Source organism: Anomaloglossus baeobatrachus, chromosome 11 (genome assembly GCF_048569485.1).
Source record: "Anomaloglossus baeobatrachus isolate aAnoBae1 chromosome 11, aAnoBae1.hap1, whole genome shotgun sequence".
NCBI classification, from domain to species: Eukaryota; Metazoa; Chordata; class Amphibia; order Anura; family Aromobatidae; genus Anomaloglossus; species Anomaloglossus baeobatrachus.
Window position 1 is genome coordinate 31,657,264 of NC_134363.1, and position 14,898 is coordinate 31,672,161.

At 39.6% G+C, this 14,898-nt stretch overlaps 1 protein-coding gene across 1 annotated transcript in view; it reads right to left on the bottom strand.

Moving 5' to 3' along the window:
• Positions 1-4,670: 4,670 nt before the first annotated feature.
• Positions 4,671-14,898, bottom strand: part of LOC142256973 (urokinase plasminogen activator surface receptor-like) — a 56,335-nt gene continuing 46,107 nt past the window's right edge. The window contains exons 3-7 of the mRNA XM_075329004.1: positions 11,555-11,704; positions 10,516-10,653; positions 10,298-10,441; positions 8,169-8,300; positions 4,671-7,987 (exon numbers count right to left, since the gene is read on the bottom strand). Of these exons, the coding sequence (XP_075185119.1) occupies positions 7,749-7,987; positions 8,169-8,300; positions 10,298-10,441; positions 10,516-10,653; positions 11,555-11,704 (803 nt within the window). The 3' untranslated portion in view covers positions 4,671-7,748. The remainder of the gene's footprint in view (positions 7,988-8,168; positions 8,301-10,297; positions 10,442-10,515; positions 10,654-11,554; positions 11,705-14,898) is intronic.

A 14,898-nucleotide genomic window follows, 5' to 3' on the forward strand; every position in this document is an offset into this window, starting at 1 on the left:
TACTGATAATTAAACCACTTCATTCTGCGGGAGCCACAGCCGTTCAACCTCAACAACCTGACATTGTAAGCCATAGCCATCAATGTTTGAAGTTCGAGAACCCCTGGAGGGTCACATTGTGTGTCTCAAAATGAAGCTGCCACTTCATATATTGTTGGTGGAAGTCACATTTTTGGGGAGACCACACTACTGATAGGAACTGAAGTGGTCTACAGACGACTCAATCACTTCATTCTGCGACAGATGCAACCATTGAACTGCACCAACCTGAAATTAAAAACCATAACCATCAATGGCTAAAGTTGGCGAACCCCTTGAGAGTCCTATTGTGTGTCTCAAAATGATGTAAGGCCATAGCTATCAAAGTCTTGAGTTGGAGAACTCTTTATGGTTGTGTGTCTCAAGATGATGTAAGTATCCTAGTTGACACGTAGGAATTATTACTATTTTCATAGTAGAATTCCCTTAGGATGTATGCCAACGAGATGTCTTGAGTTGGGACACCTTCTGATTGCACAATGTGACCATTTGTTGTTGTTTCGAGACTCTCCTAAGTTAAATCCTCTTATAAATATCCCCATAATTAAAATGTTGAAGATGGTTGATGGGTTCTCAACCTTTGAAACCAAGAAGATCATGGAAGAACATGTTCAGGATTAGTGGTTGATTACAACTTTTTGGGAAGACCACATGGTTGACCACTGAAAAATAATTTGTGAGCAAAACTGACAGGAACTGAAGTATTACCCGACATTGCCCGGGATAGTAACTAACTATTCTTAACTATAACAAAGCCATAACCATCAATGGCTGAAGTTGGAGAACCCCTTGAGGGTCCCACTGTGTGTCTCAAGATGATGTAAGGCCATAGCTATCAAAGTCTTGGGTTGGAGAACTCCTTATGCTTGTGTGTCTCAAGATGATGTAAGGACAAAGCTATCAATGCCTTGGGTTGGAGAATTTCTTATGGTTGTGTGTCTGAACATGATGTAATTCTCCTAGCTGGCACGTAGGAACTATGAATATTTTTCATACCAGAATCTCCTTATGACATCTGCCAATGGGATGTCTTGAGTTGGGACCCCTGCCGATTGCCCAATGTGACTACTTCTTATTTCTCCGAGGTTCTCCTAAGTTAAATTTCCTTATAAATGTCCCCATAATTAAGAAGATGAAGATGATTGATAGGTTCTCAACCTTTGAAACCAAGAAGATCATGGAAGATCAAGTTCAGGATTAGTGATGGTTGATTACAACTTTTTGGGAAGACCACATGGTTGACCACTGAAAAACAATTATTGACAGGTACTGAAGTGGTCTACTGATGATTAAACCACTTCATTCTGCGGGAGCCAAAGCCGTTGAACCTCACCAACCTGACATTGAAAGCCATAGCAATCAATGTTTGAAGTTGGAGAACCCCTGGAGGGTCCCATTGTGTGTCTCAAAATGAAGCTGCCACTTCATATCTTCTTGATGGAAGTCAAATTTTTGGGGAGACCACATGGTTGACCACTGAAAAACAATTATTGATAGGAACTGAAGTGGTCTACAGACGACTCAATCACTTCATTCTGTGACAGCCACAACCATTGAACTGCACCAACCTGACATTAAAAACCATAACTATCAATGGCTAAAGTTGGAGAACCCCTCGAGAGTCCCATTGTGTGTATCAAGATGATGTAAGGTCATAGCTATCAAAGTCTTAGGTTGGAGAACTCTTTATGGTTGTGTGTCTCAAGATGATGTAAGTATCCTAGTTAGCACATAGGAATTATTACTATTTTTCATAGTAGAATTCCCTTAAGATGTATGCCAACGAGATGTCTTGAGTTGGGAGCCGATTGCCCAATGTGACCATTTGCTGTTGCTCGGAGGTTCTCCTATGTTAAATTCCCTTATAAATGTCCCCATAATTAAGAAGATGAAGAGGATTGATAGGTTCTCAACCTTTGAAACCAAGAAGATCATGGAAGAACATGTTCAGGATTAGTGGTTGATTACAATTTTTTGGGAAGAGCACATGGTTGACCACTGAAAAATAATTTGTGAGCAAAACTGCCAGGAACTGAAGTGGTTTCCTGATGATTCCACTACTTAACAGCCGTTGAACCTCACCATCCTGACATTGAAAGCCATAGCCATCAATGGCTGAAGTTGGAGAACCCCTTGAGGGTACCATTGTGTGTCTCAAGACGAAACAAAGAAGGTCATGGAAGATCATGTTCAGAATTAGTGGTTGATTACAACTTTTTTGGAAGACCATATGGTGGACCACTGAAAAACAATTTGTGAACAATGCTCCCAGATGCTGAAGTTGTTTTCTGATGATTCAATCACTTCACAGCTGTTGACCCCCACCAATCTGACATTGAAAGACATAACCATCAATGGCCGAAGTTGGAGAACCCCTTTACGGTCCCCATTGTGTGTCTCAAGATGATGTAAGGCCATAGCTATCAAAGTTTTGGGTTGGAGAACTCTTTATGGTTGTGTGTCTCAACATGATGTAAGTCTATTAGCTGGCACGTAGGAACTATGAGTTGTATTCCTACTAGATTCCCTTTATGACATATGTCAATGGGATGTTTTGAGTTGGGACACCTTCTGATTGCACAATGTGACCATTTGTTGTTGTTTTGAGGCTCTCCTAACTTAAATCCTCTTATAAATGTCCCCATAATTAAGAAGATGAAGATGGTTGATGGGTTCTCAACCTTTGGAACCAATAAGATCATGGAAGTACATGTTCATGATTAGTGGTTGATTACAACCTTTTGGGAAGACCACATGGTTGACCACTGAAAAATAATTTGTGAGAAAAAACTGCAGGGAACTCAAGTGGTTTCCTAATGATTCAACCACTTCACAGCCTTTAAACCCCATCAACCTGACATTGAAAGCCATAGCCATCAGTGATTGAGGTTGGAGAACCTCTTGATGGTTTCATTGTGTGTTTCAAGATGATGTAAGGCCATAGCTATCAAAGTCTTGGGTTGAAGAACTCCTTATGATTGTGTGTCTCAAGATGATGTAAGTCTATTAGCTGGCACGTAGGAACTATGAGTAGTTTTCATACTAGATTCCCTTTATGACATATGTCAATGGGTTGTCTTGAGTTGGGACACCTTCTGATTGCACAATGTGACCATTTGTTGTTGTTTCGAGGCTCTCCTAAATTAAATCCTCTTATAAATGTCCCCATAATTAAGAAGATGAAGATGATTGATGGGTTTTCAACCTTTGAAACCAAGAAGATCATGGAAGAACATGTTTAGGATTAGTGGATGATTTTGGGAAGACCACATGGTTAGCCACTGAAAAATAATTTGTGAGCAAAGCTGCCGAGAACTGAAGTGGTTTCCTGATGATTCAGCTACTTAACAGCCATTGAACCCCACCAACCTGACATTGAAAGCCATAGCCATCAATGGCTGAAGTTGGAGAACCCCTTGAGGGTACCATTGTGTGTCTCAAGATGATGTAAGTCTCCTAGCTGGCACGTAGGAACTATGAGTAGTTTTCTTACTAGAATCAACTTATGACATATGCCAATGGGTTGTCTTGAGTTGGGACCCCTTACGATTGCACAATGTGACCATTTGTGGTTGCTCCAAGGTTCTTCTATGTTAAGTTCCCTTAATTAAAAAGATGAAGATGATTGATGGGTTCTCAACCTTTGAAACCAAGAAGATCATGGAAGAACATGTTCAGGATTAGTGGTTGATTTCAACTTTTTGGGAAGACCACATGGTTGACCACTGAAAAATAATTTGTAAGCAAAACTGCCAGGAACTGAAGTGGTTTCCTGATGATTCAACTACTTAACAGCCATTGAACCTCACCAACCTGACATTGAAATCCATAGCCATCAGTGATTGAGGTTGGAGAACCCCTTGAGAGTACCATTGTGTGTCTCAAGATGATGTAGGTCTCCTAGCTGGCACGTAGGAACTATGAGTAGTTTTCTTACTAGAATCTCCTTATGACATATGCCAATGGGTTGTCTTGAGTTTGGGACCCCTTACGATTGCACAATGTGACCATTTGTGGTTGCTCCGAGGTTCTTCTATGTTAAGTTCCCTTAATTAAGAAGACAAAGATTAATTGATGGGTTTTCAACCTTTGAAACCAAGAAGATCATGAAAGATGATGTTCAGGGTTAGTAATTGATTACCACTGATGACCATGTGAGGTCCTGGAGGTCAGACCTGACAACGTTCTCCTCTTTTTAATTATTTTACTTACAATTGTTAAAAAAAAGTTGATGACGGCGTCTTTTACTTCGCAGTTTTAAGCTGAATTTACAGGTCACATGACGCAGAAGCGAGTTAAGAAAAGAGAGAACGTTCTTCACATGTAACCGAACCCTTGAGGCACCATCTTATAAGTCAGTTTCTGCCAGAATCTTCTGATTATTTATAGATGTGACAAGTCTATGAAGACTACGGTGACTCACATAGGATTTTATTAACTTTAACAAGCACATCCTGTACATGTATATGACACCGCTCACCCAAAATACTCAGATAATGATCCACCGCCGATAAATCCAGAAAGTCATCTTAACTATTAAATATTTTGAGAAGAACAATATGAAGATACTCCTTCATTATTGTGTCCATAGGGTACAATTACATATATGTACAGATAGGCACTTACTCCAGGACCTCACCCTCACTCTTAGTCATCTCCGAGAAGTACCATCGTTGATCGGCAGTCTTAACACTCTTTCCAACGACAAGACATGGGCTTCCTTAATAATTTATTGTGTCCAGATGTAGCTTAGGTGAAATGTTAATATTTTAAGCAATGTTCATTTATGTTTCGCCGCCTGCTCAGCACTCTGTCAGGGGCTTCCATCCAAATACCCCAAAATAGTATTAAGACATTGCGCCATTGTAGCTCGGGATAATAATTGCCATAAAGAGGGTCAAATGGGGTAATTCATATTAGATGCCTCCCTATTTTAGCTCTACCAAAGTTAAAATGTCAGATATTGACTTTTCTGTAGCTTCCTTCATCTCCCAATCATCTATAATGTAGCAGTACAATCCCAGATTTCCAGGACTATCCTGCAACTACAGGGCAAAAAAAATCTCGCCCACCAGTTACTGTGTATTGGACATTTCTGCTGGATAGTCACCCTATTGGTAATCAGTCACTTGTTCCCTGATGAAGCAATCCTGTGAAACGTACATTATGTTTCACTTCCTGCTCAGCACTTTGTCAGGGGTTTCCATCCAAATGCAAAAAAATAATATTTAAACATTGTGCCGTTGTAGCTAGGGATGATCATTTCCATAAAGAAGGTCAAATGAGGTAATTCATATTAGATGTCTGCCTATTTTAGCTCTACCAAAGTTAAAATTTCAGATATTGACTTTTCTGTAGGTTCCTACATCTCCAAAACATCTATACTGTAGCAGTGCAGTCCCAGATTTCCGGGATTATCCTGCAGCTACAGGGTAAAACATTTCTAACCCAGAAGTAACTCTGTATTGGACATTTCTGCTGGGTAGTCACCCTATTGGTAATCACTTGTCCCCTGATGAAGCAATCCTGTGAAACGTACATTATGTTTTGCTTCCTGATCAGCACTTTGTCATGGGCTTCCATCCAAATACAAAAAAATAGTATTAAAACATTGTGCCGTTGTAGCTGGGGATGATCATTGCCATAAAGAAGGCTAAATGGGGTAAGTCATATTAGATGCCTCCCTATTTTAGCTCTACCAAAGTTAAAATCTCAGATATTGACTTTTCTGAAGGTTCCTACATCTCCCAAACATCTATAATGTAGCATTTCAGTCACCAAGACTATCCTGCAACTACAGAGCAAAACATTTCTAACCCACCACTAACTGTTAATATGACATTTCTGTTGGTAATCTTTTGTCCACTGATGAAGTAATTCTGCGAAACGGGTCAGGAGTTTTTTTTAGTAATCTATTTGCTACCTATTTATATCCATTTACTTTTCTTGTCTTCTATGCCACCAGGATCTGTTTATTTGACATTTCTGCTGGTAATCTCCTGACTCCTGATGAAGCAATCCGGCGAAACAGGTCATGAGGGGTTTTTTTTTAATCTCTTTGCTACCTGGTTATATCCATTTACTTTTCTTGTCTTCTATGCCACCAGGAATTATTTATTTGACACTTATGCTGATAATCTCTTTGTCCCCTGATTAAGCAATCCTGGGAAATGAGTGAGGATTCTTTTTCTGTAATCTCTTTGCTACCTATTTATATGCATTTACTTTTCTTGTCATCTATCCCACCAGGAACTATTTATTTGACATTTCTGCTGGTGATCTCTTGTCCCCTGATGAAGCAATCCTGCGAAACGGGTCAGAAGTTTTTGCTTGTAATCTCTTTCCTATCTATTTATATCCATTTACTTTTCTTGTCATCTACATTGATCAAATCACTATAGGCATATACCTATAACCTTTTTTTGGTCTTTGTCTCTGAGCATTTGCTCACAGAACTTTAGTCATATGCTGTAGTTTATTTATTGCGTGTATGCCCTTAGATTCAATTATCTCTGTATACAGTCCTTTATGTCACTTGTATAATTATTTCTTGACAAAAATCCATGTGGCTCCTAACAGAATTAAACGGCATTTTTGTGTTACCCCCCAATCCTACTGTGTTTTATGCTGGTTTATGTGCTTTATAGCAATGTGGCAGTGCTAGCCACTTCCTCGTTACAGAGGGACTTTAGAGTAAAGGTGGGAGGAGTGACAGATGACTAGTAGGTTGGTTAGCGAAACCGGCCTTGTAGGGCCAAGTTCTGCAGTGGGATACCTGGAGTGAAGACATGACCTTGTAACTTGGGCCCATCAGGATACCCAGAGGTATCTTCCAAGGGTCCGGAGCCTACGGCTCACCACAGGACAGGCTTAGAAGAGTCCAGGGATTAGATGGCCATCAGGGTACAGTAGCTTGGACGGGTGAAAAGAAGTCGATTGGAACCTGGAGGTATTTTCCAAGGGTCCGGAGCCTACGGCTCACTTCGGGACAGGCTTAGAAGAGTCCAAGGATTAGATGACCATCAGGATAGAGTAGCTTGGACTGGTGAAAGGAAGTCAATTGGAACCCGGATGTATTTTCCAAGGGTCCAAAGCCTACAGCTCACTTCGGGACAGGCTTAGAAGAGTCCAGGGATTAGATGGCCATCAGGGTACAGTAGCTTGGACGGGTGAAAGGAAGTCAATTGGAACCCGGATGTATTTTCCAAGGGTCCAAAGCCTACAGCACACTTCGGGACAGGCTTAGAACAGTCCAGGGATTAGACGACCATCAGGGTACAGTAGCTTGGACGGGTGAAAGGAAGTCGATTGGAACCCGTATGTATTTTCCAAGGGTCTGGAGCCTACGGCTCACCTCGGGACAGGCTTAGAAGAGTCCAGGGACTAGATGGCCGTCAGGGTAAAGTATCTTGGATGGGCCAAAGGACATCGAGTGACTAGAAGTTGTCCAGGGCAGCGGAGAGGACCAATGTTCGCCAAAGTGGAAAAAAGGGGAAGGATGAGGCATATGCCAAGTCATTTTATGGGGCACCTGTGCAAGGGCTCCATAATGGGCATACAACGAATGAGCTTATATAAGGATGTGGTGCACAAAATCGCTTTTACATGCCCTAACCCTTCAGTTTATAATAATTTTGTTTGTGAGTATCGTAGTGTTTCGCGGTGTAGGACTACGTAGACATCTTCTTCTTGCCTCCAAGTGGCTCCAATCATAGCAATGTCCATAAGTCCTTCATCAGGACGAGTAGGGCGCCCCCTATCAGGAACACACTCCTCTGTGCCGAGGTGGAGCCCGATTTGAAATACGATGCAATATTTCCGCTGTTACACAGATTGCCCTGGCAGCAGTACAACTTTTGGCTGGCCTGGAGAGACATGGAAGCCGAGAGACCATAGCATACATCACTGGAGCAGCAGCCTCGCATCAGAGTGTTTCCCCGAGGAAATCCTGTAGAAAGACCAACAGAGCAGAATAAGTCCATGGGTGGTCTGTATGGATTCATTATTACATCTCGAGCCAACAAACAATTGCTGCTCAGCTCCATTGAAGTGAATGGGACTGAGCTGAAAAACCAAACCCAACCGATGGACACTTGTGGTTATGTTTTCACCAGAAACCAGTCTCTTACCTACTGTATCCAGACACGAGGTCATGTTTCCCATACATGAGACTGTTTTGTTGATGGGTGCCGTGCACTCTCCTTTGCCGGTCTCGTTGCACGCATAGCACTGAATGCCGTTTAAGGTCTCGTTCACCGTCACTGTTGGAGAAAAAGACTTGGTGGAAACAGTTCGTATTTCTTTTCATCACAGTAACATCTGGTTTGACCTCTCATGGACATCTGAATGTTCCCTATTGAGTATGGGTGTATGATGTCATTGAATAGGTTCCGATCAATGTTTCCATGGGCATGCAACACTCTGTAATCTTAGCAACTGTAGTACTGAAGTAAGGAAACCCACCCTAAGCCCCAAATTTCCCAGAGATGAAAAGATAGGATGGCCAATGCTTTGGTTCTCCTCCAGATAAGCCACCATCAGAAGGTCTGAGCCAAGATCGTCTTTTGATAAAAAGATAGGATTGGCAATGCTTTGGTTATCTTCCAGATAAGTCATCACCAGAAGGTCCAACCCAAGAGCTCCACTGATAAAAGGATAGATAGGATAGCCAATGCTTTGGTTATCGTCTAGATAAGCCACCACCAGAAGGTCTGAGCCAAGAGCTCCTTTGATAAAAAGATAGGATGGCCAATGCTTTGGTTATCTTCCAGATAAGCCATCACTAGAAGGTCCAACCCAAGAGCTCCATTGATAAAAGGATAGATAGGATAGCCAATGCCTTGGTAATCTTCCAGATAAGCCATCACCAGAAGGTCCAACCCAAGAGCGCCATTGATAAAAGGATAGATAGGATAGCCAATGCTTTGGTTATATTCTAGATAAGCCACCACCAGAAGGTTCAAGCCAAGAGCTCCTATCATAAAAAGATAGAATGGCCAATGCTTTGGTTCTCTTCTAGATAAGCCACCACCAGAAGGTCAGAGCCAAGAGCTCATTTGATAAAAAGATAGCATGGCCAATGCTTTGGTTCTTCTCTAGATAAGCCACCACCAGAAGGTCCAAACCAATAGCTCATTTGATAAATAGATAGGATGGCCAATGCTTTGGTTATCTTCTAGATAAGTCACCACTAGAAGGTCAGACCCAAGAGCGCCTTTGATACAAAAGATAGGATGGCCAATGCTTTGGTTCTCTTCTAGATAAGCCACCACCAGAAGGTCCAACTCAAGATCTCCTATGATAAAAAAGGATGGCCAATGTTTTGGTTTGCATCTATATAAGCTATCACCAGAAGGTCCAAGCCAAGAGCTCCTTTGATAAAAAGATAGGATGGCCAATGCTTTTGTTCTCTTCTAGATAAGCCACCACCAGAAGGTCCAACCCATGAGCTCCTTTGATAAAAAGATAGGATGGCCAATGCTTTGGTTATCTTCTAGATAAGCCACCACAAGAAGGTCCAAACCAAGAGCTCCTATGATAAAAAGAAAGGAAGGCCAATGCTTAGGTTCTCGTCTAGATAAACCACCACCAGAAGGTCAGAGACAAGAGCTCCTTTGATGAAAATATAGGAAGGCCAATGCTTAGGTTCTCTTCTAGGTAAGCCACCACCAGAAGATCAAAGCCAATATATCCTTTATAGGGATGAGTTCGAAGAGAAAGATCTATTGGGTTGCCAGCTATTAAAGGTCAACAAGTGCCTTAAAACCCATCACTACGAGGCCTAAAGAAGGGTTGACTTTGCTCCTGGTGGAGAACAAGACCATGGTTTTAGCAAATAATGGTAAAGAAAGTGCCCCAAAGTTCATGATTGGGAAGAAGGATGGTCAGTTCAGGCTCACATCACCTTCCTTGCCACCAGTCTGAACCAAATCTTAAAGGAGACCCATGAGTTGTATTTTATGGAAGGTTTGGCCCCTGTTTATGCTAATGTAACCAGCTGATAAACAATTCTACTTCCTAATGAATTTGTGGCCGTTGGTCAAGAGAAATTCCATCGATTTGACTCTTGACCATGAAACTGGTGCCAAGGAACTTGAAAGTTCATTAGGGTTGCTTCTAAAGCTCTGAGTAAGCCTTTGGAAGATACTTCTTGGCGTAGCCTATTTACCCAGAACATAAAAGGATGGGGCATGTTGAAATCCAACAGCCCAGTCATTAAAATACATTATTACGGCAATGTCTTTCGAGAGCACCCTACCTGCTTTGACGCCATGGTTGCAGTACTTGTTCCCACAACACGACACCTCTGTGTAGACCCTTGGACCACCAGTGTTATAGTACAACTGCCGTCCACACAGGTTCCCCGTACCACAACCTTTATAGACAACATTCGAACTGGAAACTGCAGAAACGGGAGAATTTTTAGGATGTGATCGGGGACAAGGTGTCCACATGCTCTCCATGGTATGGTCTCACCATTGACATACACGGTCTGGACGGTCATGCAGCGGTCTTGGACTCCGGCACATTGGAGGGACGTCACGTTGGATGCTGCACAGGACACGTTGTTACCCTCACAGGACTCACAAAATAGAGTAGAAAGAGGGACCCGAGCTGAAAAGGAAAACAAAATGTCTGAAGAACATGGCCAAAAGTGGAAGATCTCCTAAAGATCCAATTCAAACTGCTTGTTCTCACCCACAAAGCTCTCCACAGTGCAGCACCCCCCTACATCTCCACCCTCCTCTCTGTCTATCAGTCCACCCGTTCTCTACGCTCTGCAAGCGACTTTCGACTAACATCCACACTAATTCGAACCTCCCACTCCCGGATCCAAGACTTCTTCCGAGCTGCACCAACCCTCTGGAACGCTCTACCCCAAGAAGTTAGGACAAATCACAACTTACTCAGCTTCAGACGCACCCTAAAGACGCATCTTTTTAGGGCGGCCTATCACACTCCCTAATCAGATTCGATTCACATAGTCCCTCTACAACCTCTCACAACATAGCTCCACATCAAACTCCATGGCACCCAAAGGCATCTCAAGGCTCGGGCCCACTGGTCCAGGAAACCATTATCCAGCCCCATTTCCGTGAGATGGTTGGATTGTCATTGTAAATAAGCACTTGAACCTTGCCTCTCCCCCCATCTCATTGTAGATTGTAAGCTCTCACGAGCAGGGTTGTATTTTTTTTTCCCCTCTAAATATTGTATTTCTATAACTGTTACTTGTTTGTATATGATCCTCCTGAATTGTAAAGCGCTACGGAATATGTTGGCGCTATAGAAATAAAGATTATTATTATTATTATTATTATTAAAGTTGGATCCATATGTCCACATAAAATGCTCCTTAGAGCTCCATATACATTTTAGATTTAGACCATCGGCTTTTATACTATTTCTATACTGCATCGGATGAACCAGAACCTTATACAAATTGTGAATAAATATAGAATAGAAACTTTTGACAACTTGCTTGTTGGAATTGACCAACTTGCTTAAAACGTACCATAGTAGGTGTTATCGTTGCACAAGTCTGTGGTGCAGCAGGTGGAACTGATATAGGTTCTCCTGTAGCCCAAATCTGTGTAAATTGTCTCATTGCAGACAAGTCCTTGTGTGCAGCCCTTGTATGTCCATTCTGTAACGCTCCCATTCTCTGCAAAATACAAAATATGTAGTATAGCAGTTACATTCTTGTACATAGGAGCAGTATTATAGTAGTTATATCCTTGTACATAGCGGCAGTATTATAGTAGTTATATTCTTGTACATAGGGACAGTATTATAGTAGTTATATACTTGTACATAGGGGGCAGTATTATAGTAGTTATATACTTGTACATAGGGGGCAGTATTATAGTAGTTATATTCTTGTACATAGGAGCAGTATTATAGTAGGTATATTCTTGTACATAAGGGGCAGTATTATAGTAGTTATATTCTTGTACATAGGAGCAGTATTATAGTAGTTATATTCTTATACATAGGGGGCAGTATTATAGTAGTTATATTCTTGTACATAGGGGCAGTATTATAGTAGTTATATTCTTGTACATAGGAGCAGTATTATAGTAGTTATATTCTTGTACATAGGGGCAGTATTATAGTAGTTATATTCTTGTACATAGGAGCAGCATTATAGTAGTTATATTCTTGTACATAGGGGCAGTATTATAGTAGTTATATTCTTGTACATAGGGGCAGTATTATAGTAGTTATATACTTGTGCATAGGAGCAGTATTATAGTAGTTATGTTCTTGTTCATAGGGGCAGTATTATAGTAGTTATATTCTTGTACATAGGGGCAGTATTATAGTAGTTATATACTTGTACATAGGGGGCAGTATTATAGTAGTTATATTCTTGTACATAGGGGCAGTATTATAGTAGTTATATTCTTGTACATAGGGGCAGTATTATAGTAGTTATATTCTTGTACATAGGAGCAGTATTATAGTAGTTATATTCTTGTACATAGGAGCAGTATTATAGTAGTTATATTCTTGTACATAGAGGTAGTATTATAGTAGTTATATTCTTGTACATAGGGAGCAGTATTATAGTAGTTATATTCTTGTACATAGGGGGCAGTATTATAGTAGTTATATTCTTGTATATAGGGGCAGTATTATAGTAGTTATATTCTTGTACATAGGAGAAGTATTATAGTAGTTATATTCTTGTACATAGGGAGTAGTATTATAGTAGTTATATTCTTGTACATAGGAGGCAGTATTATAGCAGTTATATTCTTGTACATAGGAGCAGTATTATAGTAGTTATATTCTTGTACATAGGAGGCAGTATTATAGTAGGTATATTCTTGTACATAGGAGCAGTATTATAGTAGTTATATTCTTGTACATAGGAGGCAGTATTATAGTAGGTATATTCTTGTACATAGGGAGCAGAATTATAGTAGTTATATTCTTGTACATAGTGGTAGTATTATAGTAGTTATATTCTTGTACATAGGAGCAGTATTATAGTAGTTATATTCTTGTACATAGGAGGCAGTATTATAGTAGTCATATTCTTGTACATAGGAGCAGTATTATAGTAGTTATATTCTTGTACATAGGAGGCAGTATTATAGTAGGTATATTCTTGTACATAGGGAGCAGAATTATAGTAGTTATATTCTTGTACATAGGAGGCAGTATTATAGTAGTTATATTCTTGTACATAGGAGGCAGTATTATAGTAGTTATATTCTTGTACATAGGAGCAGTATTATAGTAGTTATATTCTTGTACATAGGAGGCAGTATTATAGTAGGTATATTCTTGTACATAGGGAGCAGAATTATAGTAGTTATATTCTTGTACATAGTGGTAGTATTATAGTAGTTATATTCTTGTACATAGGAGCAGTATTATAGTAGTTATATTCTTGTACATAGGAGGCAGTATTATAGTAGTCATATTCTTGTATATAGGGGCAGTATTATAGTAGTTATATTCTTGTACATAGGAGAAGCATTATAGTAGTTATATTCTTGTACATAGGGAGTAGTATTATAGTAGTTATATTCTTGTACATAGGAGGCAGTATTATAGCAGTTATATTCTTGTACATAGGAGCAGTATTATAGTAGTTATATTCTTGTACATAGGGGCAGTATTATAGTAGTTATATTCTTGTACATAGGAGCAGTATTATAGTAGTTATATTCTTGTACATAGGGGCAGTATTATAGTAGTTATATTCTTGTACATAGGGGGCAGTATTATAGTAGTTATATTCTTGTACATAGGGGCAGTATTATAGTAGTTATATTCTTGTACATAGGAGAAGTATTATAGTAGTTATATTCTTGTACATAGGAGCAGTATTATAGTAGTTATATTCTTGTATATAGGGGGCAGTATTATAGTAGTTATATTCTTGTACATAGGAGGCAGTATTATAGCAGTTATATTCTTGTACATAGGAGCAGTATTATAGTAGTTATATTCTTGTACATAGGAGGCAGTATTATAGTAGGTATATTCTTGTACATAGGGAGCAGAATTATAGTAGTTATATTCTTGTACATAGGGACAGTATTATAGTAGTTATATTCTTGTACATAGGAGCAGTATTATAGTAGTTATATTCTTGTACATAGGAGCAGTATTATAGTAGTTATATTCTTGTACATAAGGGGCAGTATTATAGTAGTTATATTCTTGTACATAAGGGGCAGTATTATAGTAGTTATATTCTTGTACATAGGAGCAGTATTATAGTAGTTATATTCTTGTACATAGGGGGCAGTATTATAGTAGTTATATTCTTGTACATAGGGGCAGTATTATAGTAGTTATATGCTTGTACATAGGGGGCAGTATTATAGTAGTTATATTCTTGTACATAGGAGCAGTATTATAGTAGTTATATTCTTGTACATAAGGGGCAGTATTATAGTAGTTATATTCTTGTACATAAGGGGCAGTATTATAGTAGTTATATTCTTGTACATAGGAGCAGTATTATAGTAGTTATATTCTTGTACATAGGAGCAGTATTATAGTAGTTATATTCTTGTACATAAGGGGCAGTATTATAGTAGTTATATTCTTGTACATAAGGGGCAGTATTATAGTAGTTATATTCTTGTACATAGGAGCAGTATTATAGTAGTTATATTCTTGTACATAGGGGGCAGTATTATAGTAGTTATATTCTTGTACATAGGGGCAGTATTATAGTAGTTATATGCTTGTACATAGGGGGCAGTATTATAGTAGTTATATGCTTGTACATAGGAGTAGTATTATAGTAGTTATATTCTTGTACATATGAGCAGTATTATAGTAGTTATATTCTTGTACATAGGGGGCAGTATTATAGTAGTTATATTCTTG